This window comes from Moschus berezovskii, chromosome 6, assembly GCF_049115385.1.
Source record: "Moschus berezovskii isolate FMDL1 chromosome 6, NW_MosBer_1.0, whole genome shotgun sequence".
NCBI lineage: Eukaryota > Metazoa > Chordata > Mammalia > Artiodactyla > Moschidae > Moschus > Moschus berezovskii.
The window spans coordinates 120,957,187-120,984,449 of NC_142465.1; the positions used below are offsets into that span (position 1 = coordinate 120,957,187).

The 27,263-nt window shown below is 59.5% G+C and overlaps 1 protein-coding gene across 7 annotated transcripts in view; it reads left to right on the forward strand.

Moving 5' to 3' along the window:
• TBC1D22A (TBC1 domain family member 22A) overlaps window positions 1-27,263 on the forward strand; it is a 257,858-nt gene that overhangs the window by 225,532 nt on the left and 5,063 nt on the right. For 6 of the 7 annotated variants that reach the window (XR_016037729.1, XM_055395960.2, XM_088837575.1 and 3 more), the window contains one exon: window positions 10,749-10,844. Coding sequence is in view for 5 of the 7 variants with exons in the window: in XM_055395960.2 (XP_055251935.2) it covers window positions 10,749-10,844 (96 nt within the window). In the remaining 2 variants the exon portion in view is untranslated. Of the gene's footprint in view, window positions 1-4,329; window positions 4,415-10,748; window positions 10,845-27,263 lie in introns of those variants that run through there. The other variant, XR_016037730.1, reaches the window with a different exon arrangement.

Sequence of the window (27,263 nt, forward strand, 5' to 3'; positions counted from 1 at the left end):
GTTAACATTAGTGCTATCTTGAAACTATTGCTTATGTACACACATTACACATAAATACATACATTAGGATAAAGCAAATAAGTAATTATGATAATGTTACAGGAAATGAGATTTTTTCACCTAAGAGGAAAGAGAATCAAGCATAAAATCAAAGAAGGAAAAGTGCTGGAATCTTAAATATAAATCAAGACTCAGTATGAACCTGTGATGTGTTCTCTTTAAGAGAAATAAAATCCCTTCTTCTGACTTCCTCCACCGAAGATTATTGGGTCCAGTGACGAACCCCGGGGAAGTAGGCCCACCTGCCCCCGGGAGCCTCCGTACTATTTCCTGTGACAAGGAAGCAGGTTCCTCAGGGTCTGGGCAGGAATGTTCTAGATGGCTTTGCAGCATTTCATCGTAGAGAGAGCCGGGGGCCTCTCCGAGACTGCCGGGGTCATCTCGGAAGCCCAATTTAAAGGGTTCGGAATTGGGCAGATTGAACATCAGGAAATATTGTGACGGCAGTGGATTAAAACACACCAGATAATGTTGAAGTCTGTGGGGTCATCGTGATTTCTAAATTAAACCCTCACCAGCTCACCTCTGAAGGTTGCCCATACATCACCTGGTAAACGCAAGGAGTGATTCCTGTGTGCTTTTCCTTGTTTAGCTCACAGGAGGTTCTTTTCTCTATTGTCAGTGTTTTCTGCCAAATCTGGGAATTCCCTCGAGAATGGCTATTAGGTGAATGTGGATTCTTTCTGCTCAAATTAGTTTCAAAGCAATAACAGTCTTATTCACAGCCTTATTTGCAAGGGGGCTGGTTTAAATCTTGTGCTTCCCTTGTTAGCTCAGCTGGTAAAGGATCCACCTGCAATGTGGGAGACCTGGGTTCCATTCCTGGGTCAGAAAGATCCCCTGGAGAAGGAATAGGTTATCCTCTGCAGTATTTTTGGCTTTCCCTGGTGGCTCAGCTGGTAAAGAATCCACCAGCAATACAGGAGACCCCGGTTTGATTCCTAGGTCGGGGAGATGGCCTGGAGAAGGGATCGGCTACCCACTCTGGCCTGGGGAATTCCATGGACTGTATAGTCCACGGGGTCGCAAACAGCTGGACATGACTCAGCGACTTTCACTCACTCCTGGCTTAAGTCTTGGCTCCAGGTTGGTGCTTGAGGCCCTTTGAATGTTCGGTCATTGGGAGGCGACAAGCTTTGTCCATAACTGGGAACTGGAACGTGGCCTTCCTTCCCAGGGGAGGGGAGGAGCCTCTGGAGGGACCTGGGGGAACGTCAGGGCTGGGGCTCTGATGGGGGTGGGGGAGGCAGGGCTGGGGCTGTGGTGGGGGTGGCGGTACCGGTTCTGAGCACGCTTGCCAGACAGGCAGGGTGCCGCCCACACTATCCCGACTAAGCCTGTGGACGGTCAGGCGTGCCGGCCTGCTGGTCCAGCGACAGGCAGTGCCATGCGTCCTTGCAGGGCTGTGATGGGAGCCTGGCTCGTTCACCAGAAGCTGCAGCCCACTCCCTCTCTCTCTGACCTTTCTGCTCTCCTGGCTCGGTTCCGTTTGAGTCGTTAACTGGTGTGATGTCATTTCTTGCTTCAAAGAAAAAATAATCAGGACCCACAGCAGGATCTTTTCCCTTTTAATTTGCCAAGAATGTCCTTGACAAATGTTAATGAGCAGTACAGATCCTCAGGTTGGATGGCGTAGCAGAAAGGCCTGTAAGGTGGTGCCTGAGGACCTGCAATGATCCTTGGTCTCACGAAGATGCCAGATCATCAGGGGCGCTGTATTTACGTTTGGGGAGTGGGAGGGTCCCTAACTCGGGCAGCTGAGGTTGCTGACTGTGCGGTGCTGGCTCTAGCCCTGCAGTCCTGCAGAGCTTGTGTAATTCATGGGGTTTTGACAGCAGCATTCAAACGCTGTCTCTGATTTCATCCATAAAGGAGACGCGTTTGCAGCAGGCAGTGTGACACTCGGGATGCATGAGCTTGTGGTTCCCCATCCCCCAAACGTCTCCTGGAGGTGTCGGGTGGTCCGTGCCCCAGGGGGCCGAGTGTCATGCGGTCTGCTCCAGTGCCTGTGCTGGGGCGCTGTGCCAACATATTTAAAGCAGAGCCACTGTTTGTTTGGCTCCTAACTGGTTTTCACTGGTGTGCCTTGTCTGCATTTAAGGATCAAGTCCTTCCTTGTGGCTCTGAGCCATAGAAGCTTGTAACTCCTTAGGGACTGTCGCCTTTTCCCGCTTGTGGATGGGTCATAATCTGGGTGACAGTTAGTTTTGTGAGTCAGCCAGGCTGGGCCGTGATACCCAGACGTTTGGTCAACATTCTGGATGTTTGTGTATAACTTGGATGAGTGTAGCCTTTAAATCAGCGGACTCTGCATAAAGCGGACTGCCCTCCAGAGCGTGGGTGGGCCTCATCCAGTCAGTGGAAGGCCTGAATGAAACAAAGGCCAACCTCCCCGGAGCACGAGGCCGTTTTGCCTCCAGAAGGGAAGGCCTTTGCAGTTGAACAGCATCAGCTCTCCCCTGGGCCTCCAGCCCGCTAGACTTCCCCAGCAGATTTTGGTCTTTCCAGGCTTCTGCAGTCAGTCTGTGTGCGTGTGTGTGTGCGTGTGTGCACATGTGTGTGTGTGTGTGTGTGTGCGCGCGTGTACACTGAGCTGTCCCAACACACACACATCCTTGTGGTCCTGTTTCTCTGGAGAACACTGATACAGCATCACCCAAGGAGTGGAAATTTTTAAATTCATTAGGAACTTTAAAAAAAATTTTCATATTCTTTGTTATTTGATGCTTTTTTTCCAGCTTTAAAATGTTCCTCAGGGTTGGGAATTATTGATAACGTCAGAGCAGCTGCAGGTGGGTCACCGTCCCTTTCCCAGACGAGCCCTCCCTATTGGAGGAGTGTCCAGCCAGTGACTCCTGGCATGAATCTGACAGGCCATGACCTTTGTCACCCAGCCATTGGGAATGCCCTGAGACATGGACAGACACATGCCAATAAGTATCCGGCGAGAGCTAATAGAGATTGGCGTAGCGATAATAGATCAGTCACCGTGAGGCTGGCTGGATGGGCACCAGCTCATTTATGTCTCAGGATCCAGCTGCATAATGAAACATGATTTACAGTTCCATTACGGTACCAGGCCCCAAACACGCGGATGTCGGTGTGAATTTTAAGATGGCCGTGCTCTGCATCCGTGGTAGGTAATTGTGTAATGCACTGGGCTGGTGATGAATATTTCAAAGGAAGTCATCATGGAGGTTTTGCTTGCACAGCTGAAGTTGGTGCTCTCGAATCCACACAAAGAACCAGGAACAATTCCCGTCATTTGAATGGCCTCAGAAATCCATCTACGTAAATACACATGCTGGGGAAAATCTCTAGTGCCAGAAGGCCACTCGGTTTTATTTCAGGGCCAAAAATTATAAGGAAAGTTTAACGATGCAATTAAAGGTGAAAAATTGTTCCTTTTATCACCGTTTCTCTATTATAAAAAATAGAAGGAAAACTGTTTCTTTGCCTGATTGCCTGCTTTTCGAAAAGTGTGTGTCGTGTGCAGCTCATTTGCATTTAGCTAATCATGTAGTGGTTTTGAACTTTCATTCTGTCATTTTATAAGCAAACCTCGATCCACCGCAGAGCCTGACACGCGATTTGAAGGGCACTCACAACGTTAGGAGGTGTCCAGGTCCATCCTCCACCTCCAGCCAGTGGCTGGGGGAGAGGGGAAGGGCCGAGAGGCCCAGGGACAGTTGGGCCGCGTAATGGTCTCCTCCTCTGAGCTTCTCTCAAAAGTCCGGGCTTCTCCCTGGGAGTGAAAACGGGCCAGCAGCCCCGCCCTGGCTGACGGAGGTCAGAATCCAAGGGTGAGGGCCACTGAGGCAGAGTCTGAGTGACAGCAGGGACCCTGCAGCCAGATGGCGCCCCGAGCGGGGCCGGAGCCGCAGGAGTCAGTGGGCCTGCACCCAGTGACCTTGCAAGGGACCGTTGCCAGGTAGTCCCCAGTGTTTTCTCCCATTTTGATCATCGGAAGTCTTTTAAAGTTCTCTGTTGGCGTCTCGTTGATTTGCGATGTGGCATTAGTTTCTGCTGTTCAGCTGAGTCAGCCAGTTATACCTATACGTATCGCCCCTCTTTTTTAGCTTCTTTTCCCGTATAGATCATTGTGAAGTACTGAATAGTTTCTGTGCTATATAGCAGGGCCTTGTTGCTGTTTAGTTGCTAAGTCGTGTCCGACTCTTGCCACCCTATGGCCTGTAGCCCACCAGGCTCCTCTGTCCGTGGGATTCTCCAGGCAAGAATACTGGGGTGAGTTGCCATTTCCTCCTCCAGGGGATCTTCCTGACCCAGGAATCAGATGCGCGTCTGCTGCATTGCAGGTGGATTCTTTACCTCTGAACCACCAGGGAAGCCCACGGTAGGTCCTTATTAGTTACATTTTTAAAGTCTTAAGTGTAGAGAAAAGCACAGCTAATAATGCAGCGCTTGCCGGTGTACTTACTGCCCAGTTGTGGCAAATCTGACAGTTCGTTTATCATCTTTGTTTCAGATCGTTTATTACTTATGTAAAAGTTTAATTTTGCATATGCCATTGAAGCTTCCTTCCGTATTCTCCAGAGATAGCCACTACCTTGAAATGGGTGTTTATAAACTTTCTACGTGTGCTTTTTTGTTCATTTTCTTCACGTACATATATCCAGAAATGGTTTGTATGCTCTTAATGAATATTCTGACACATTCTATGAACAGCATCACACATGTTCTTTTGCGACTTGCTTCTGGTGTTCAGCTCTGTGTTTTAATGCTCATGCGTCTTGGCGGATGCGTCTTTCTCTGACTGTCACCTTTTGTGGTTTCACACCGCATGAATGTGTTATAACTTACCCATGCCCCTGTTGGAAGGCACCTGAGCTGTCTCCGAGTCTTTTGCAGTGGCCAGCAGTGCTCAGTCTCGCGTTCCTGCCCGCGTCTCCTCACCCTCTGGCTCAGGGGTGCCCGGGGTAAGACGGGGCTCTTCTGGGTTGCCGGAGGCGGCCATCTCGGCATCGCAGGTGCTCCAGGGAGGCGCGCCCCCAGCACACGCAGAGTTCCTCTCGGCCCACGGCCTCCAGGGAGGCGCGCCCCCAGCACACGCAGAGTCCCTCTCGGCCCACGGCCTCCCCGGTGCTCCGCAGTCTTCACAGTTTCTAGGCTTTGCCCGTTCGAAAAGTAGGAGCGGACTCCCTCCTTCTCCCCGTCTGCTCTCCGCATCCCTGCTTACCCGAGTGTGAGCAGCTTGTCCCGCTTTCACTGGCCACTCACGGTGTGTCCCCATCCGTGTCTGCTTTTCTTGTCGGGAGGCTTGTCTTCTCACTCTTTCATCGGGGTTTGGTGAGAAGACGTGTGTTGCGGCTGCTGTCCTTCGTCAGTCATGTGTGCGCTGCAGGTGGCGTTTGCTCATCTGTGCCTTGCGTGTTTACCGTAATTCTAGTGCCTTTGTCACACGGAAGTTTTGAATTTTTGTGTTGTCAGATTTACTGTTTTTTTTTTAAAAAAAATTGATGCTTACGCTCTTAAGGTTTGGCTTTCACAGGCTGCTTTGTAATCCACTTTGAACTGGGGCTTATGGCGTGAGGTAGGGATCTAATTTTACTCTCTCCATGTGGACAGCCAGCTCTGTCAATATCGTTTATCAAATAACCCTTTCTTCCCCAGCCGGTCTGCCCACCCTTGTCTGCCAAAGACAGATGTCCACATTAGCATTAGATTTTGGATGTCTGATCCAATTGGAATGGGAATGGGGCTTTGACGTGGTCATTTCCAAGTGCATCTGGGATCTTCTGTGAATTGTCTTTTTCTCAGCTAGAAAGGTTCATGATTTTTTAAACATGGTGTTTGTTATAGGAACAGTGTTTCTCCTTGACCTCCAGAATTCCAAGGGTGAACATTTGGTATGAGACTCTGCTTCCAGGCTTGTTTTTCAAAGAGGTGATGGACGGTACACTGCCCGTCCAGCGGCAGCCCTGGCTTCCTTTGTGGCCATTCTGTCGGCCCGATGTCACCAGCAGCATGTGGCCTGAGCCTCTGCCACCCCGGTGCTGAGTGAGCAGCAGAAGCCTGGCCACTTTCTCTACACGTGAGCCTTGCAGGATCTGCTTAAAGGAACTTGGTAAAGTGTGGAAAACAAACCAGGAATTTCCTGGTGCTCACGGGAACCGTGGCAGTGTGATCCCGGCTGGTCCTAGGGTATCTTACCAATGCTGCTCCGTTTTCTTAACTAGCAAGTAAGACAGGGTAACACTGAAATGATCTGAAACACGACTTGCCAGAATGTTCTCTTATTGTATTAACCAGAACCATCAGAATCTTGAGGAAAATATCCCTGACCCGCCTGTTAAAGGGTTGGAGTGTTTGCTGACTGCCTGGCGGCCCGAGGAGGCTGGAGTGTGGCCTCCGCTGCAGGGAGGAATGGCGTGCAGGCCGGGGCACTTCCTGTGGACCGGTGGGCTCTGCTCTTGTCCCACTGGACGTCCTTCCCCTCCTCCCCGCCTCGGCCTGGCCCCCGCCTGTGGACTGGTTGAGTTGGGCCCCGGGAGCAGAGCCCGGGCTTGGACAAGACTGTCCAGACCAGGCTCACCTGCTTTCTTAAGCCACCCGGGCTTGTGGGAGTTATCCTGAGTGCTGGTTCTGGGCCCAGGGCTGTGGCTGTGGGTACAGCTGGCAAGCACAGGGACAGGCCGGCAGGGAGGGCCACCTGGGGAGGAGGCTGGCCAGGTGGGATGGGGCCCTGGATGCCTTGAGGGGCCGTTTCCTCTGGATCCCCGATGGGGAGGTTTCCAGCCAAGCAGGGGCAGGATCAGAGGGACGGGGGGCTGAGACTGTGGCAAGGCGCTGCCCACCACCCCATCCGCCTCTCTCCGGGGCTGCAGGAGGAAATGAGAAGCTGGCATCTCTGCACCTCCTATCCCAGCATAAATCCCCATGCACGAGGCCTGCTTGTGGGGCCCATCTCGTGCCGAGCAGCCTTGCCAGCTCCCTGGCTTCCTTCTCCTCCCAAGTCATCTGGAACCTGGGGAGGTGGGAGAGGAGGGTTTGCAGCCTGGCCCAGTGCATGGCGGCTGGAAGGCCTGGACCAGGGCAGACCCCTCCCCAGAGCCGGCTCTGAAATGGCCCCCGCACTGTGGCTCCCCGGGCGGGTGCCGAGGATGACCGCTGTGGTCATCAGGAGCCCCGCCCTGGGGGCTTCCCTGGGTCATGTCCTTGGTCCCTGGAGAGTGCCGCGTGCTTCCGCATCCCCCGGGCTTATTGTGAAACGGCTGGTCCACTTGGCTGATTTCACAGCAGTCGGGAAGACCCCAATTGTAGGTGCCGGATCCCGAAGATGATGGAGACCCCCATCCCAAGGGGGCCCCGGCCGTGGGCCCTGTGACGTGTGAGCGTCTGCTGCCTCCTGGTCTCTGCCCCTCCGGCAGCCAACGGTGATATTTATTGTCCAGGTTAAGCTTCATTAAAGCAGAAGCGCACTTTCCATTAGGATATGAAATTTTTATTTATTAAACTGCTATTTTAGTGTAATTTACCAAGTCACTGAAGACAAACAATCCACTTAAGTGAAGCTGTAAACCTCTGTTTTCCCCGAACGCCGTGTTCCTGTGAACGCGGGGCTCACGCTGCACTCTGCTCGCCAGCTCGGGAACGTTGTGGTGGCAGTTCCCCGCCATGTTGGCACTGGGGACTGATTTCGTGGAAGACAATTTTTCCATGGACCAGATGGATGGCTTTGGGATGATTCAAGCGCATGGCGTTTATTGCGCACTTGAACCCAGAGCCGCCGCTGGCTGACTGAAGGTATAGACCCACAGCCCGGAGTTGGGGACCCCTATCTTATGGGACGCAGAATCTGCCACCCACCCTCCTGAACTCCAAGTGAGGGTGGGTCCGGGGGCTGGCCTGAGGCTGACGTCTGAGCTCCCAGGATAAAGTAAAGGCTGTTAACCAAATTAGGAGGCCCCTCCATCACAGGATACACCAAAGGATGCTGGTGTATTTTTTTTTTTTTTTAAAAAAACAGAATGTTAAAGGAAGAGAGGCCATCGTAGACCAGAAGTCTCAAGATAATGTAAATCGAGTGAGGTAAGGAGCAGCATTGAAGCTGGGGATCACCCAGGCGCCTGGCAGGTGATTCCCAGGCCTTCTGCCCAGTGGTGGGGATCCCCAGCCAGGAGACTCATCTGGAGCCTGCCCGGGGGCTGAGCAGGTGCTGCCACTCGCCTTTGTCGGCTGCGGCCGTGGTCGTTAGGGAAGAAGGAAGGAAAGCACCTCCTTTCAGAACTTCCGAGCGCAGCCCTGCATTCACACGGATTTGCAGTTCCAATTCATTTCGCTTACTTGTCTACAGTATTTCAAACTGAAGATTTAGGTGAAAGTCTTGGGATAATAGCGAGGGCCTTTGGCTTCTGGCAGAAGCAAATACGAATTTTTTTTTTCCCCTAAAGAAAAACATTTTCGATACACATCTCAAAGACTTTCAACAGATAGATGTTCCAAAGAACATGCTGACAAAGAAATGAGTGAACAGTCAATCTAAGAAAAAAGGGGCGTCCCAGGCGGTGCTCGTGGTAAAGAACCCTCCTGCCAGTGCAGGAGACAGATGAGGGTTTGATCCCTGGGTCGGGAAGATCCCCTGGAGGAGAAAATGGCAGCCCATTCTAATATTCTTGCCATGGACAGAGGAGCCTGGTGGGCTACAGTCCATGGGGTTGCAAAGTCAGACATGACTGAAGCAACTTAGCATGCATGCATGCTAAGAAAGACGTGGAGACTTTTATTCAGGCCAACCTGAGGACAATAACCTGGGAGACAGTCTTTCAGAAATCTCTGAGGACTGTTCCTCCCATTAGAAGCTAAAGCACAGGTGTATGTCAGTAGATATTTGAGAGAAGGAGTTCCACATCAGATGACAGAGTGACAGCTTGCCTACTCCAGATCTGGACGTACGCGGCAAGTGGTCGGTCATCCTGGCCCCTGCGGGGTTAAGGCCTGCTGTCTCCTGGGGAGGCGCCTTGCTGGCGCCAGGAGAGGGCTGCTCTTGGGGGGAGCAGGCAGCGCGTGTCTCCTGGGGGTCTGCTTCGTGTGCCGGGGCACAGTGCGTGCTGATGAGGGAGGAGCAGTGGCCCGGACAGAGAGGAGTCTGTGTTAGGCACTGTCCTGCCTTAACAGTAAGTTCATCTCATCAAACACAAGCTCCAAGAGGGGGCGTCACTAACGTCCGAGGAGGCAGGCTACCGAGGCTGAGCCTCGGCAGACAGAACGGGCCGCAGGAGGAGAGCCACGGAGGCCGCAGAGTTCAGAGTTCCTGCGGTGTGCTGGAGAACAAGCTCAATGTGCTCACAGCGATGACAAAGGAGCACAGTGGGCGAGAAAGAAGGGGCAGAGTGAGACCCACAATTCACACAGCCGCGCTGAGGCGCCACGCCAGTTTCAGATGTAACAGTGAGACCCACAATTCACACAGCCGGGCTGAGGCGCCACGCCAGTTTCAGATGTAACAGGCGAGTCAGATGGGAGCTGTGACCCCGTTGAAGAGACGCCTACTGAACTGGAAGACAGAGTTGAGGGAAGTGCGTCTCCTGGAGGACAAGGGGTGCAGTGAGGTGCAGAATGCAGGCAGCAGGCCTCACACGCACCTCGCCGAGGTTCAGGGAGATGCAGAGAGCGGGGGGGCGCACGTTGGTGTCTGCATGGGTGCACGGGCTGGACGGCTGGACGGCTTCCCAGACCTGCTGAGCGCTCCCCACGCTCAGCGTAGCTCTAGCAGAATAAACATTACGAGGAAAAGGCACAGCATCTGAGACAAACAGGGCATCGCAGAAGCAGCCGGAAAGAGGAGCGTGGTTTCCTACCGGGGAATGTGCCCCAGGATCTTGGGGAGTGAGGTGAGCAGGTCAGGGGCCCAGGACAGCCACCCTGACCTCCTCGCTGTGTCTGGAACCTGCCCGAGCCTCGGGGCCTTTGCCTTCCTCCCCCACCCCGATGTCTGCACGGCTGGCCGTCTTTGGGTCCCTGTTTGAGTGTCGCGCTAGGCGACTGAGCGCTGTGTTTAGTGCGCCAGCCCCTCCCTGAGTGCCCTGGTGTTTCCCACCCTTCTTCCTCACCTGGTATTTTTCCCCAGAGGGTGTCACCATCTTGTGCGCTGTGATTTTATTGTATTTTGTTACTTAGTAAGCTGTCAGCAGCATCATGCAGCTGTCACACCGACACGGCCCCACAGTGCAGGTGGCACCCTGGGCACCCTAGCTGCAAACAGTGGTGGCCTTTGTCTGAACTGAGGCAGCGGCCGAGGAGGGGTCCAGGTGACCACACGGGAGGGGCTTGCAGCGTTCCTGCCGTCCACGCTTGAGGTCAGCGTCGTGGCCAGGCAGTGCCCGGGCAGGGTGCCTGCTCTGCTGCCTGCCTCCCGGCCGGGGCCAAGAAATCAGCCTCTGTGGGGAAAGCGGGGGCCCCCCTCCCATGGGGCCGTGTGGAGTGGGAGGCCCTCAGACCGGCCTTCTATCATCACTGCCCTTCATCCGTGCAGGAAAGCCACGGGGCCTGCTCGCCCTGCACGTCCGCTGTGGCTGGCCGCCTGATCAGAGAGAAAACCGTCTTTGTTTTAATGAGACTAGAGTCAGGAGCGAAGGCCTTGCGTACCGGTGCACCGGCTGGCTGGCTCCGTGTTCCCAGCCGGCCCATGGGGGGCCGTGCCCTGACCTTCTCCGCTGTTTTTCTTGCAGTCGGAACCTGAGGGCTTCGCCAATTTCCACCTGTACGTGTGCGCTGCTTTTCTCGTGAGATGGAGGAAAGAAATACTGGAAGAAAGAGATTTTCAAGTAAGTAAATGCCTTTTCAGGAAGACCCCAGGTGTGATCCCTTGCTGGGGGAGAGAGGGGAGTTAGCGTTAGTTTTCAGGGTTGCTTGCGGAGGAGCTTTGAGACATGCTGCTCATGGTCAGCGCTGACCTGCAGGCTGAGACCCCGTGGCCAGGGGCGTAGGTCACGGGGGACCTGGGCTCTGTCGACACCAGCTTGCTAAGCTTGCTGTCACTGGCTCCCCAGAGACACCCTCTGGGCCACTTGTGTGCATCCCCGTTACAGTGGCCTGGGGGCTCCTGGGAGCCTCGTGATGGCTGTGGGGAGTGGGGCGTTAGGGAAGGGGCGGGCACGTCATCAGACAGCCTGGCTGCCCGGCACTCGGGCGCTGTGCGACCCCGGGCTGCTCGTTAGCCTCTCTGATCCACGTTTCCACAGCAGCTCAGTCCCCGTTCATCAGAGGCTCTGTGCTCACTCGACCCAGGGGCTCCAGGCAGGCTGAGTGCCTGCCCGTCCTCACCCCAACCTGTGCCCGTGTAGTCATATGCGGCGTTGATCCCCGGGAGGGCCGGGCCATCTGGGGTGCGGTGGGGAGACCCCCGTGGTCAGGCTCTGCTCTCACAGGCCGGGTCACCCTCTGGCCCCTTCACCTCCTCGAGCTGCTCTTCCTGCTGAGGGAGAGAAGGAGGCCCTATCGTCTGGGTGGCAGTGTGGTGACAGCAGGTGGCCGGCCGACCTGTGGTCCCTCAGCCCCCCTGCTTGTCTGACACCCCGCGGGCCCTGCTCGTCCTGCTGAGGACCGTGGGGAGGACCCGGCCAGCCCCTCGCCACTGCCCAGGCCTTCCATCCCGGCCACTGGGAGACACTGGGCAGGGAGGGCCTCTGCCCGGCCCACAGAACCCAGGGCCCAGCCTGCGCTGCCTCCAGGTGGTCAGTGGGAGAACGAGGTCATTTTTCCCCACTCCGCTCGGGCATGTGGACGTGCAGAGACAGGTGCTGGGCTGGGTGACCGAGGGCGGGGAGTGGATGCAGGTGGCGGGTCCGGGCTCCCCAGGGGCCACCGTCCATGCAGGCACAGGAGAGCCTGCTGGCCAGCCAGACCATTCACATAAAGGGAGAAGGCCTGGCTTTCCTGGCGGCAGTGGCCAGCGTCCACCCCCGCACCCAGCTGGCGCTCACCTCACAGACAGGTGACGCAGGGCCCGGGTCCCTGGCTGATGCTCTCACAGGTTCCGGCCTCGTTTTCCCTGGGGCCTCTGGCTGGGGAACGGTTCCGGGAGGCCCCAGGCAAACGTTGCTCCCTCGCTGCTCCCCTGGGGGCCCACCTGGTGCGGGGAGGCGGGTAGGAAAGAGCCGGGGGCCGTGAGAGCACTCGAGAGTGCCCGAGCTCAGGGCCTGTCCCAAGGACAGCTCGAGACCCCAGCGCTGGGCAGCCGCTGAGCCTTGTGGGCCCGAGAAATGGCTGAGTTCTGGCTGGGGATGGGCCTGAAACCATGCTGAGCGACCTCACACAGGGGCCTTGCCCCTCTGCCCGCCACTTCCTCCCCCTGTTTCCCAAATGGAGGAGATGCTGCCAGGGCCCGAGGCCACCAGGAGCTGCTCTGGACGTGAGGGCCCCTGAGCTGGGCGGGAGGAGGTGCCCGGCGGGACAGCGACTGCGCCTCCTGGCCTGTTATGACCGGAGGGCACCACTCGGGCAGCTGGTGGGGACTTTTGCAGCTCTGCAGGGCCCTGCTCCCTGACCTCGAGGTTCACTGGGGCCAGGGGACCCGCTCAGCCTGGCGGCCGGCGCGGCCACAACTGCAGGGAACGGCGAGGCCTGCTCCCCCCGGACTCGGACTAGATGCAGGCCTGGCTGTCGTGGGGATGGACGGGGCCAGGCTGTGAGCGCTCAGTGTGATGCGGGGAATTGAACGAAGAGGGAAAGGCAAGGAGAAGAGAAAACAAATTAAATAAAGCACCTTTGGGGCCCTGGTGGGCACAGGGCAATTGTGTGTGCAGTTGTGACATTTCAGGAAAATGATTCTGTGTCCACGGGAGGCGGCCCGGGCATCCCGCGGCAGAAATCCCTGGAAAAGGCTCCAAGCACCTCCCTCTGTGCAGGTCCATGGTTTGATGCCATGTCGTCTCCGGGACTTGTCATTTTCCGAGGGGCGTCTCGAGGAGGAAGGCCCAGCGGTGCAGGCGATGGGGAGTGGGCCGTGGGCGTGGCTCCCGCGTCTAGTTCCCTGAAGCTCAGTGAAGCTGGCTTGGGCCAGCGGTCTGGTTGCGTCCAGTTCCATGAACCTCCATGAGGGTTGCTGGGTGCCCTGGCTGGAGGGAGGTCCCTTACAGAGTGGACAGTCACCCCTGCCCTGAGCTCTGGTGCTGGAGCTCGCTGTGTCATCTCTTGTGCAGGGAATTGCCTCCCACCTCCGTCTGCACACTGCCCACAGACTGTGCATGCTGGGTGTTCAGAACTGCCTCCTCCCCCCACCCGCATCCCGCCTCCCGCCCCCTAGAGCCAGGGAGGTCCGAGCCTGCGCGAGGTCCTGATTCGCCCCTCCACCTGCCTTTTTCTGACCAGATTCTGTAGTGTCTTTTGGGGGAGGAGCCTCCTCACGTCCAGTCTTGTCCCCTGGAGGTGTGCCTGGCACACTGGCCTCGTCCCAGCCCCGCTGGGGTGTTGAGACTTGGGGCCCAGGGAGGGTGGGTGGCCTGGGCCCCCTCCCCAGGCACACACATAGCTGAAGTCACCTTTGGAAGTCAGGGCTCAGACCCTGAGCTGCCGTGTGCTCCTGCCTCCTTTCCCATGGGGACGCGGGCGAGCTGGGAACTGGCGCTGCCCGGCTCTTCAGCTGGGTCCTTAGTGCAGCTTATAAAGCAGCTGACTGAGAGCCTCCCCAGGAGACCATTCTATTTTATCCAGGAGCCCAGGCAGCTTAGTTTGGCATTCCAGGACATGGGGTCGGCGCTGGAGGTCTGACTGCAGCCCTTGTGCAGGTCTGGGTGGCCCTGGCCCTGCTGTTGGCAGGCCGCAGGGGCGGAGCACCCAGGTGGGTGGTCCCTGCTGCCCGGCCGTCTCCAGGGTGTGTGACCCAGCAGCGTGGGAGCAGAGATGCTCTGTGACCTCAAACGGTCCCTGACGTGGGAGCTGGCATTGTGGTTCTCAACGTAGAGGAGGGCACGTCCCTTAGACGCACCAAGTGGCAGCATCCTCGTCCTGTTTTTCTTCAGCGGGGAGAGTAATTCACGTTTGGTGAACAGAGTGTGGAGCTTCCACGGAAATCACGGACCTTGTCTGTGGGGTCCTCGGGAGCGCTGAGGTCTGTGAACGTTCCGGGTGAGGTCATCAGGGGCTGTGTGTCTGTTGATGAGTGGCCCGCCTCGGGGGGAGAAGCGGCTCCCCATGTGTGCAGTGACTGCAGTCGCGGGAGGCTGTGAGCGAGGGCAGGGCGCTGTCTGCAAACCCCGATCGGCCCGCGGGGCTCAGTGCGTGCGTGGTGTCCGTTCCGTCCCCGCGCCCCGTGTCCTGGCGGTGGGAGGGCCCGGCGGTGGGGCCTCTGCTTCCCCGGGTGCTTCTCGTCTCCTGTGACTGCTGCTCAGTGGTGCCCAAGTGGGGACAGGCAAGGGCAGCACCCGTGGGGGGCGTCTGCTCTGATGTCCCCACTGCCCCCTGCCCTGGGCCCTCCATGTGCTTCTGTCTCAGGACTTCTTACCCCCATGGTGGGCAGGCGGGCCAGGGTGGACGGGGCCTTTGCCAGAGACAGGAGGAAACTGAGGATTCGCGGGTCAGGTACCTGCCTGCTCCGAAAAGGGAGTGTGTTGGTGAGGTTGGGGCTGAGTGTGCGGGTCAGGGTGGGGGTGCTGGTCAGATGCGCCTGAGAAGGAGCGAGGGGGTGCCCCGCCTGCCTTTGCCCCCAACCCCCGGAAGCCCTTCCCTCTGCCCTGAAGCCAGGGAGCAGACTCAACGGGAAGGTTCCGGAAGGTTTTCCCTCCCTCTGTCCCCCGGGACCCTGTCGTCCAGCGCGTCCCGCCGCCTGATGGAAATGGAGGCGCCCCTGCCGTGTGGCGGGACGTTCGGGCGCCTCGTCTCAGCTCACTGCTTCTGTCTCACCTGTGTTCGGGGCTCTGGCCCCTCCCGCATGAGTCCACCTGCGTCTTGGCCTTGGTGCCCTCGGGCTGCTGATGCACTGATCAGCTCCCGGCCTGGTGCCTTCTCCTGGGTGGCTGGAGCGGCCACGGGGCAGGGTGGGAGCGCTGACTCCGCTGCTGAGCGGCCGTCCGTGGGTTAGCGCTCCGTGGCTTTCTGTTTCAGCCTGTGTTCATGTGACGCACCCAATGTCAGGAGATGCCAGTGTGGAGATCAGTTGTCTCTCTCTATCGTCTCAAGGCATTTTACAGACAAAGTTGGGTCAGTTGATGAGCGATCCTTAAGCACATCTCCCTGTCCTGTGCTCCCTTGGGTCGCGCGTGTTCAAGGGTGGGGTTGTGTGGCCGTGGGTGGGACCAGCCGCTGGCACCTTCCTGACCGGGAGTTCCATGGGTGCCAAAGCCCTGCTGCAAGCTGCCCCGGGTGAGACAGTGGAGCTCAGGAATGAAGACCTGCCCGGTGCTGGGTGCATGGCAGGGCGACAGCTGTGTGCTCATGTCCTGCAGGCAGGCAGGCAGGTGGCGGAAGGTAGAAGCAGTCGGTTCTGCACTGTTGGGCCCTGGCCTGTGACCACCCTGAGGTTCCAACAGGGAGTCCTGTCCCCGAGGCCGCTCTGCCCCAGTCGGAGGGAAGCCTGACCTGGGCCAGCCATCTGTCTGCTGGGAAGGATGCTGGGGAGCTGCGGGCATGCTGGGCCACGCCCCGCGGGAGGCCAGCGGGCCCGGCCTGTTCTCCAGGCCGGAGCTGGACACCTGCAGGGCAGGGGCCACGTCGGGCACACAGAATCGGAGCTCCACCAGCTGCAGTGTCTGGTGCCAAGAGACGCGCCCAGTGCTGGCGGGCAGGGGGTCCTGCCAGTGAGCCAGCCGGGTCCAGGGTGACGCAGGTGTAGAGGCTGATGTTGGGTCTGTCCCCTGGAGGAGCGGTAGGCTCTCCGTGGAGCTGTGAAGCCTGCCCTGGAGGAAGGAAGTGACCCGGTGGCCGTGCGTGGAGCCGGCCTGGATCCCTGAGCACCGTCATGGCCGTGGCCTCGGCGTCCGGCTTCCTGCCGTGGACGAGCAGCTCCATCGCTGTTGGGGGCGGTGGCAGCGTGCATGTTTGATGGAGGCCACGTCCTCCCTGTGGGGCATTGAAGTAACTTGAGTGACCGCGACAGCACTGTCTCGGCCCCAGAGAGGGTGACCGTCCACGCACTGGCCTTGCCGACCGTGTGCCTGGCTGTGATCCCTGTGCTTGGTTGTGGAAGGTGCCTGCTGGGATCTCCCTTTGGACAGGACGCCCTCGCTGCCAGGCCCTGCCCCACGCGGAGGGAGGCCGGTACCGCTGACCCGAGGGGTCCTCCTGGAGGCCCGCCCACCCATCCTGCCACCTGGTGCTGTCACCTGAGGGCAGCCCCCCGGCGGGGCTGGGGGGCTTGTCGCCCCAGCTGTCCCTGCCCCTCCCCTGGGCTCCTGCCACCTCCTCCGGGGGGGCTGTGTGCTGGGGTCGTCTCCCGGGCGGCATGTGTAGAACAGGGATGAGAGTGAGCAGCAGGCTGCGGAGTCGATTCTGTCCCAGGACCGTCCGCAGACATAGCTGTGCTCTTGTTGAATCAACCTGCTCTGCTGTGGGCCCTGCTGGGCCTGGTGGCCTTGGGGCAGCACCCAGGCCTCTAACTGCCACCTGGAGAGCCGGCCGGTCACCAGGTCCCCCGGCCCCGGGCTGAGCATGCAGCTGTGCGTCCCTGTGCGGACAGCCGGAGCGGGCGGTCCACACGCACCCCCCAGGGCCTCTCTCCTTTCTCTCCTGCGGTTCTGCCGGGGTGAGTGCAGGCCCGCCCTGCCGGTGATCCTCAGGCTCTGCAGGGTGGGCGGGGCCCTGCTCTGAGGGGTCCCAGTGACCCCAGCCCAGGCACGCCCATGATCTAAGAGCTGAGATGAGTCAGTGCTGGCTTCTTAGGTACTCATGGACGTTAAGGAAGTCCCAGGACCCCAAGGATTCTTGCTGGTCCATCCAGCAGTCTGCCTTCCGGGGCGGCCATTCCCATCAACTCGTGGATGAGGGTCAGTAGAGGGTCTTCAAGAAGGAGGAGGGTTCTGGGGTCAGCACTGTCCCCGTGTATTCTCACCCCAATCCCATTCCGCAAAATTTAAAAAAACAATTGTTAAAGCTATTTATTTATGTATATGTATATTTTAAAAACCAGAAAGTTCTAGAAGCCTTTTTGCCAAGAACAAGCCGCTGCCTCTCCCCGCCTCCTCCCACGCGACGGGCAGCGCTTTGGATCTGCAGGTGTCGTTGTTAGTGTTGTTCTGTGTGTCTGCCTGTCTTTCCAAACTGCTGTTTGTTGATTGGTTTGCACAGCGACCCCCCCAAGCAGGAGGGGGAGCGGAGCCTCCGTGCTTCTCCTTGGGCCCTGGGTCCCCAGCATCCTGGGCAGACGGCAGCCTGGCCGCGCTGCTCCCCGGGGCAGTGGGAGCCGCTCGTGGGTTCAGTAGGTCCCCTTCCATCGTCCTTGGACACGGGCTGCTTTCCCTGGACAGAGCAGCCGTGTCGCCCAGTTCTCTCTGAACTTGTCACGGAGTCGTCCCCGTGCAGTTTATCAGAAGCGGCAGCTTCTCCGGAAGTCCAGTGCCTGGACCCTGCCCCCAGCGTCCTGCCCCACCTGCCCAATGCCTCTGCCCTCTCGCTGGGCTGGGGCCCCTGTGCCCTGACCCCACGGTCATTTAGGTGACGTCTAAAACGTAACATCCTGCTCATTTCATTACCTGTTCAGCTTCACCTTTGTATAAAGGTGATGATGTTTGAGCATCCTCGTGGGTGGGAATTTGTCACTTCCCCGCAGTCCCTGGCACACACCAGGACTTCTTAGCTGCTCATAGATGAATTCCTGGCCCCTAAATGATCTCAACGTGAAATGTGAAAAATCCTCTTACGTCTGCATGTGGAAGGGTATATGTAACGTGAAGCTTGGCTGCATTGTTTTGTCATGCGGCATCTCTGAAAGTGCCCAGTCGGGGACCAGGCAGGTCATGAGCCCCTCTGCCGAGGGCAGCTTGGGGTCCCCAGGCCCCAGAGCCTGAGTGTGAGACAGGCCCCCAGAGTCGGCCCGGTGGATAGAAGGGGCTGCTGCGCCATGGGCTTTGGTGTCCGGGTAAGACGCCCCCGGGGAGGAGTCAGGATCCGCTGCAGAGGGACTCCAGTGTGCAGGGAGGGGTGTGCGTAGAACCTGCTGGAGCACTGGCGAGTGCTCCCTCCCTGTCCTCCCTGTCCCCTCCTCGCCCCTCCTCCCTCCCTTTGCTGCAAGCCCAGCAGGGATGCCCTTTCCCTCGGGGCTGGGTGCCCGCATCCCCGGGTCCGCCCACTGGTTCCCAGTCCAGCCTCCGTCAGGACCAGCCTGCCCTGCAGGTGAGTGGAGGGCGGCCTGGAGCAGCGTCTTCTGCTGGGGTCTCTCTCCCTGCTCATTTTTGCCGTGAATTAGTCTTGCCATTAAAGAAAAAATTACACCCACCATTCAAATCATTAATTGAAAGGCCCTTATTATCTCATTAATGGTGTTTGATATCTAAGGCAGATAGACTCGGAGAAGCTCATCTGTTCAGTCCCCGAAGTAATGTAATTACATCTCGGGCCTTATTAAAACGTCTCCCTCGCAGCCCCCTCAGCCGTCACGCCTTCCATCTTGCTGCCTCGCGCAGATGCCCGAGCGCGTCTGCGTGGAGACAAGACCGCCCAGGCCTGGTGGGCCCGCGTGGACGCACCACCAGGCCCCGGATGCTTGGAAGGCTTCCTGGCCGCGGGCAGGTCTGATTGAGGGTTGTCAGGTGGCAGAACTTGGAGGGAGGGCGCTGACCCCACAGGCTTCACAGGGGCTGCGGAGGCCGCGCGGCGCTCCCTGTAAACCTGGGACGGAAGAAGCGACCTCACTGCTGACGGCCGGGAGAGCGTGTCTGCCTGCCCTCCTGCCGACCGGGGGTTAACGGTCCCAGCTCCGGCCGCCTTTGTGGAAGGAGCCCCTGTGCCTCGCGGCGGCTCTGTGTCCTCTCTGCTCATTTAACCCCGTGCTGGTTCCCACGTGACTGTCGTGCTCCCCGGGCCCCTGGGCTCTGTGCTGGGGGTGAGGGGATGCCACCTGGAGGGGAGCAGGCTCCAGCCAGCCTGCCTCCCAGGCCGCAGAGCGGGCCCTGGGCCAGCACTGTCCTGATGGGGCCGCTCCGTCAGAAGTGGGTGGGGGGTGGGTTTGGGCTGCCTGGGTCACCAGTGGAATGGGCACAACAGGACCCAGGCCGGGAAAGAGGACTGAGCGGCTTCCAGGCTGGAAAACGAGGCTCAGAGAAGTGAAGGGACCCCAAGGCTCGGATGCCAGCTTCCCAGGGTTCCTGGCTGCAACTGCCCTGTCTGGGCCCGCTGTGGCCCAGGCCCCGCCCTGGGCCCTTCCTGGGAGGCTCCGGTTGGTGGCAGGAGGCCCCTGGGGGATGAGGCTGTGCACGTGCCCGCTGGCACCCAGAGGCGTGGGCACAGAGGGCCTGGTGACTCAGGAGCCCTGGGCTCCACCCTTGGCCGCAGCCCTGTGTGACCCGAGAAGCCTCTTGCCCTCACCTCCTCAGGACCAGGACCTGAGAGGAGCTCAGAGACTGGCAGGGCGTGGGCGCCGTCCAGCACCCCTGGGCCCTGGACTGGGGGCTGCCAGGGTCCAGGTGAGCTGACCACACAGGGCACGCTCCCACCACCCCCGTCCCCTGAGCCCCGCAGGCCTGGCTCACCCACCCTGGCCCCGGGCAGCAGGTTCAGCACGAAGGTAACAAGCTTGGCCACTGGGTCCTGGGCTCACCAAGGCCTCACCCCTTAAGCCTCATAAATAATAGAGATGAGATGAAACGAGATGGAAGCGCTCGAAGAAATCTGCCTTGCCATCCACTGTCAATCCTAAAAGCCCTTGATCTGTACGGAACTTTCATTTTGTTACCCTAATTAGTTTGAGGATTTTCAGGGCAAACATGATAGGATTTCTCGATTCAATTTTGGGGTGTTTGTTTTTTAAGACAGTTCACAGAAGAAGTTGCATTGATCCTTTTAATTCCTCGTGCAAAGAGAAAATATTTGCTCTCCTCTCGTTGGTGCGTCTGATCCTCCACCGGGCAGGCGGGACCGAGGGGCCAGCGGACGGGACACAGGGGCTTGGTGGACACCGGACCCCCGCAGCAGACAGACGGGACCCCTGCTGTCCCTTACCAAGGGAGCCGCGGGCCCTACCTCGGCCCCATCTTTCCTTCTCTCGGGTGTGCTTTCCTGGGGCTCCGTCTGCGGGAGCTGGGATGCCCCCAGCCTCACACTCTGCGCCGGAAGCGGGGACCCCTCCCCACTGAGTGCCTCCAGTCGCCAGCGACCCTCATAGCCAGGAGCAGATCCCGTCCCTGCCTGGGGCTCAGAGTCTTGGGCTGAAGGACGGGGCGTCCTCATCCCCTGGGAGCCCTGAGACACCGTGTGTGAACCCCATCCTAGTCGAGGAGCTGGGAAGCAGAGCATGGCAGGGTCACCCAGCCCCTCCCTTAGCGAGGCAGAGCTGTGAAAGCAACAGAGGATGGACCTGACCCTGTCCCATGCTGGCCGTGTGCTCTATGGGTTCTGACTGAGGACATGGCCCCCGCCTGGCGTGCTTGCCTTGCAGGGCGGTGGTGTCTGCCGCCGGGTGTCACATGGGTGTGTTTCCCTGAGAGGCTGCAGTATTGTGTCTGTGTAGCCCCTCCCCCCGGGCACGCCGTCCCCTGGGCTTGGGTGGGGGCTCCAGGCGCCGCCTCTTCTCGTCCACCTCCTTGGGGAGCGCCCTCCATGTTACTGTCCCGCCGGGTGCCTTCCAGCTCCCTGTTTGGCGGGAGCCCAGGACACACAGGTGGCCGGCTCTGGAGTCTGTGGCCATCTCACCTGGTGGTCCAGCCTGGATCTGGGCCCCTTGGCCTGGAAAGTGAGTGAGTGCCACACCGAGTCTTTGCCAGAAGTTGACCTCGCGCGTGTCGCTGCTGTGTCCATGCTGGGTCACCCCTGGGCTCAGGCCTCCAAAGGCCGCTCCCCTGTGTAACTGCCGGGGGAGCATCTGGGGTGGGGATTGCCGAGTGGAGCATCTCGGAGGACACGGTTGGTGGTGGTGGGGGTACTGCATGTGCCCACAGCTCCCGTACTCCATTTCTGGGTGATGCATCTGGGACCCCCGTAGCTCAGGCACTGAGGCCGTGGCAGGGTTTCTGTCCGTCTTGAACACAAGATGGGGTCCCAGTGACCCACAGTGTCAGGTGTGAAGCCACCTGCCCCAGGGTCTCAGGGCAACAGGCAGCCCCGTCCACAGACCCTCTCTGCTGCCCTCAGCCCCTTCGGAGGAGGGGGCTTCCCAGCGGGGGTCATGCTGGCGTGGGCTCTCACGGTGCTGCTTAGCCACCACATACCCTGGTGCTCAGGCGTCAGGGGAGGTGCTGGGCTCTTGGTACCTGGCTTTATGTCTCCAGACAGCCCTGTTGTCATAACCCTCATTCTTGCCGGGCAGGCACGCCAGCCTGGGAACCCATCAGAGGCAGACGGCACGACACCTCCTGGGACCTGATCACTGTTGATTAGATTCACACTCCTAAATACCCGTCTGCGACTCCGTCTGCATTATAGTCGCCCTTAGGGGGCAGCTCGGTCATGTTGGAAACGGGCGCAGGGGGCAGTGACGCCCTCAACCAAGCCCAGCGACTCGATGCGTTTTCTCCTCCGTGGGAGCGTGGACGTAACCTGAGCAGAAGTTGAGCATGTGTATTTAGGGATCAGTGGAAATAACCAGCTCTCAGATGCTGAGCGTGTGGGATTGCTGCTTCTTCCCTGGTGGCCAGTTGGCTCCGCCTGTTCTAAGCTGGGTCTCCCTGGTCGTGGGCTCGGGGCCGAGGGGCTCAGAGGTGGGGATGGGGGTTCAGGCCATTCACCTGGAAGTAACCCTGGCGTGGGAGCCAGCCAGGCCCTGGGGAGCAGCCCCTGCCTGGCCTGCCCTCCCCGGCAGTGCAGGCACTGGACGTGGGGACCCCGGGGGGTCCTGGACACATCAGTGTTGCTGCCCTGGGCCTGGGCTTGGCGGGCCACTTGCCACATGTTTTCAGTATGGTGGTGTGTTGGTCCTGGGAGACCACGACACACACCCCAACCCGAGAAACAGACCTATCCTGATTACGCCAAGTGGCAACCCTGAGCGGGTGCTGAGCTGGAAGACCTGGGATTCAGATTCCCGCCCCCGGGCACGGGGCCTTCATCACGTCACCGGTGCTCACCGGTCACGTGCCGCAGGATGTGTTCGCAGTTGTATGCGTCAAACTGATCCATAATGGTGCTGACTGAACACGAGCCTTCTCGTGCTGCGAGGCCCTCTGCCAGGCGCTGGGGGCACAGGCTCGAGTCTGGCTCAGCTGTGGTCCCACAGACGCAGGCTGAGGTTGGCTGCTCCCGGGGCTCGTGGCTTCCAGTGGGAAGGATGGGGCCATGGCCTACATTTAGGGCCATCCCAGATGTTGTTTTGTTTATGTTTTTAATCTGTCCATCCTCCTACCTGCTCATGTGTCTATCCACCCATCTTATCCACCCACTCATCCAGCCAACCAGCCATCTACCCACCCATTCACCCATCCATCTATACAACCACCCACTCATCCATCCATACATCTGCCACCCATCCACCATCCATCCATCCACTATCCATCCGTCCACTATCCTCCTATCCATCCATCCATCCATCTGCCCACCTGCCCTCAGCTCAGCATTTACTGGGACACACGCCTTGCTCTCAGTTGAGCACCGTGAAGGTTCAGGTTCCTGCTGGGCGTAATCCATCTGAGCCTTTACCCTCAAGGAATTGACTCGTGGTGAAATCAGGTACAGGCTGCAAGGCTGCTGCTGCTGTGGAGATGTCGTAAGGAACCACACACCTCCCCGGAAGGCAGCTCTGGGAGGAGACACCAGACCGAAGCCCTGGCCTCTGGCGGGGAGTTGGTGGGGGCAGGGGGGCTCTTCTCTTGGAAACTGCGCCTCCGTCTCCCAGGAGGGCGCCATGCCGGCGGGTCAGGGCCTGGGAGCCACCTCTGCCCCTCCCCACCCCATCCCATCCCAGCTTGAGCCCGGCAGGGTCCCCTCTGCCACCGAGGCCCTTGGCAGAGCAGATGGGGTTGGGGGTAGGGGAGAAGCTCCTCTTTAAATACCTCTCTGAATTGATGAAGACAGAAAAGAAACTTTTGCCCCTAAAAGTCCATAAATCTTGGGTCCAGAGTGCTTGGCAGTGACCTTTTAACATTCCTGAAAACAAAGGGGATGCGTCCTAACAGCCAACGATTTACAGCCTGGGTGTTACTGGAATCTGGAGGTAAAAGCCAGCCTGCAGAGTGCTTCATTAGTTTTGAACGGTTTCCAGGAATAAGCTTGCGTTTAAATCTCCGGGTCGGGGCCCTGGTCCTGCAGCTGAGCGGACAGTGCCCCCCTGGGAAGGGTGTTTCTGCAGCACCCCCCGTGAGAAGCAGGGGCTGGAATCAGGGCCTGGATGCGGGGTTCCTTCCTGGCCGCCCCTGCCCGCAGAGTCCTCTCCGACGGGTGCTCTGCACATGTGTGAAGGGCCCTGCCCTGGCAGGAGTTGGTCCCAGGCCTGGTACAGACTGTAGGGTAGGTGCCTCGGCGTCAGGAGACACAGGAGGGCCTCACGGCTCGCTGCCCCACACACGTCCACCTCCTTTCCCGGGCGCTCTGCCCCTCGGCCCCTCCCAGCCTCCTGCCCAGGGTCAGTCCTCTGGAGGTTTCCGAGGCCCCTGCCCGTGGCCCTCCCACTCCTGGTGAGGCCAGGTGCCTGTGGACGGAGGGTCTCAGGGCATCATGTAACTTGAAGAGATGGGAGGCCCCCAGCGTTCCAAGTGCCCGGTAAGGATGCTCCGGAACCTCATTGCCTTTGGCTTCTTTTGTGGAAGAAGAGCCTGAACCTCCCTCTCCCCTCCAACCCGACCTTCCTGAGCCCGGGCCCCCATCTCCTCTCCTGGGTCAGAGCCCTGCCTCTGGGCCGCCAGGGCCCTTGGTGGGGCCGCGCGTCTTGCTTGAGCCGTGAGGGAACGTGGTGACCCCGGAGTTCGTCTTCAGCGCCTGAGTTTACCCTGGAAGGTTCTTTCTGTCTGGGGGGCAGGGTGCCTTCTTCCGTGGTGAAGCATTCCTTGTCTGCAGCGTAAAGTCAGGAGGGTGCGGGAGGGGCAAGGCGGACGGAGCCCTCCCAGCGCCCACCTGCCCGCCTTCCGGGCGCTGCTGAGGGGCTCCGGAGGGGAGGAGTGGGGAGACCCCCGGGAAGCGAGCTGCAGGGTGAGGCTGTGTCGTGCCCGCAGGCAGGCGCTCCTCCTGAGGCCTCGACTTGTCAAGCCCACTCCCCGCTGCACTCAGCTCTTGGGGACTCTGGACTTGTCACCTTCGGGTGCTCGATGTCACTGTAGGGGGACCCGTGCAGGTGTGAGGGGCCCTGTGCAGACCTGACTTCTGTGGCTGAGACCCTTGGTCTTGGGGTTCAGGGGGTTGGAGGGTTTGGTGCTGATGAGCCCCTGCTGTGTGGACGGAGATCCTAACAGGAAGGAGCGCAGACACTGGGGACACCCACCCACCGTGGGCTCCGGGCCTGGTCCTCCCAGCGGCACCGCGTGGCCAGCACTGTCGTCCACTTCCAGCTGGGGCCCTGGGGCCCCAGGCCCACCCTGGAGGGAGGGCGGAGCTGCTGGCTTGTGGAGAGCAGAGTAGTTGGGGGATGGGTTTCTTTTCTAGATGATGTTGGTGACGCTGCCCTGCGGGTTAGAGGGCAAGTGGGAAAGCAGGGGCCAAACGATCACCCACCAAAAGGTGGCGATGGGCGGGGCCGGCGTGGGAGGGAAGGTGGGTCCTGGGAGCGGGGCTCTTACTGTTGTCACAGCAGTGTGGTGTGTGGTCTGTGTTCCCAGAGCTGGGAGGCGGGGGGACAGGTGTAGTTTCCGGGCCTTTGCACATTGCTAGGGCTGCAGGGGATCACACTGGTGTGGAGGGGTGCAGGCGGCCACGGGACACTCGGGCGGTCTTCAGGGAGAGGCAGGGGGCTGGAGACCCCGGTGATGGTGAGCCTTGCCCCAGAGGGTCTGTAGGAGTGAAGAGGGCCCGGGGAACACAGCCTGAGTGGCTGGGCAGAGGAAGCGTTCGCTGAGGAGCTTGGCAGAGTGGCCAGAGGTGAGCTGTGGGCAGGGTGGGGGTGAGGGGGGTCTCAGGAAGGAGGATTCAGTAGGGAGGACCTGCGCCAGGGCGCCACTGAACGTGGGGAGCAGACCACACGTGGGGAGCCACATGGCTGACAGCATCCCTGCCCCAGAGCCCAGCAGCGTAACCCCGGGGACGTGGGGGCCACTGGTCCCTGTGCAGGCCGCGCCCCTGAGCTCCTGGGGCCCCAGCTGCCGGGACCACAGCCCCGCTCGCCTCTGCGGCCCCCTCCCCTGATTTCTCGGGGTGAGCAGCTGGCGCCGCCTCCAGGCCTTGAGCCTGTTCTGCGGCCGGCTCACCTCTGCCCGTTTGAAAGGGCGTCTCTGTCGCTTTGCAGATAAGCGCAGGCCTGGGGCCGCCTCCTACAAGTGGGCACACTTCCCGGCCTGGTGTCCCCCAGTGAGGACGGCCCCTCCTTGGCGCGCCATCTGCGATCAGCCCCCAGCCCGCAGAGCCGAGGGGCCTCTGCAGGACGGAGCAGCACTGATCGCCATGCCAGGATTTTAAATATTCTCCATGTGCCGATCAGACGTCTCCCGGCCGCGTGCAGACACGTGAGACGCAGAGCAGCTCAGTCGGGGCACTCGTGTCAAGCTTGTGTTTTCAGTACCTGAAGGAGTTTTCTCTTTAGACATCCTTTTTTTGGCAAAGAAACGCGAAAATAATTGCAGGGACAGTGCGCCTCCCGGAGCCGTCGAGGCCCCCCAGAAGTGTTTTCCTGCAGTGTCACCTTCCGTGTCCACATTCTGGAGGCTCTCAGCAGCCAGCGGGCCGGCCTGGCAGCTGGCCGTCCGGCACAGCCGGCTGTCAGTGCCCTTCTATTTTTAGCCCTGGTTTGGTCCTGGAACTTGACAAGATTTTTCAAACTAATAACTAGATTGTCAAAGGAATCAGCTGTCACAGGGCCGTCTGGGAGGAGAGGGGCGGGAAGGAGGAGCTGCAGCCTGGGGGACCTGGTGCCACCTGGGAAGCAGGGCCAGCCTGCAGCCGCCCAGCCGCCCTCCCCGCACCCCGTACCCCCGGATGGCAGGGTGTCGCCCTTGAGACAGCTGTGTGTCTGTTGTCCTGGACGCTGGGGTCGGAGTCCGGCGTGGACACAGGATGGGATGTGGCCAGTGGGGCCCCCGGAACGAGCATCCAGCTGGGAGGAGCCCTGGGCCGGCGGACTGACTGACCTTCTCAGGTATGCCTTCATGTCCGCTGTGCGTCAGGGTGGACTGTTGCCTTTGATCTGTTGGCTAAAGGTCACCGGCTGTGCTCGAAAGGTTAGCAGTCGGGGAAGAAGAGTGATTCTCACAGGCGATTTCCATTCCGGGCCTCTGGGCGCCTCCCGCGGCCGTGTCTGTGCAGGGCGGGCTCACGCATGGAGGGGTCAGGGTCTCTGTCTTAGCCCAGTCCCTGCACCCCACCCAGGGGGCTCCCTGTGGTTTTACCATCTGGTCAGCTCTCAGCTCCAGGAGAGGGACCAGGTCAGATCCTCAGCCATCAGACCGCCAGTCCAGGACCGCCTGGTCCCACTGAGACGTGCTTCTAAGTGTTGGAGGTTGTGCGGGGGGGGGGGTCGCATTGGAGGGAGGCGGTCCCCTCTGAGCACGTGGCCTCTCAGAGAGGCAGGGTCCTGCTCAGTTCAGGTTCAAGGCTCAGGAGGGCAGCCCTGGGGGGTCACAGCCGAGCCCCAGGCATGAACTAAGCTGTCACTACGTCTCCTGGGGCCCTAGCTGCTTCTTTCTGGCTCTGGGGGTGTGGGACGCCCCAGGTCTGGCCGTGGACACAGTGGGGAGGGCCCGGGATTAGTCGTGAGGTCAGCACGCAGCGTGATGCTTGGCAGAGTGAACGAACTCTGGGCCCAGGGCGGCCCGTGGCTGACCACTGGTGGGAGGGAGAGCTCTGGGAGAGGCTCTGCGTGCTGACAGCCGCGTTCATGCTTTTCCTCGTCTGTGGTGGTTGCCATTTGGGGGGCAGAAGTGGCCCCCTCCTGCAGACCTCGCCATGTGGCAGCGGGCAGCCCAGGGAGGGGTCCCGTGTCCCCTACACGGCAGGAAGGTCCTGGTGGGAGGAGCAGGTGGTGGGAGGTG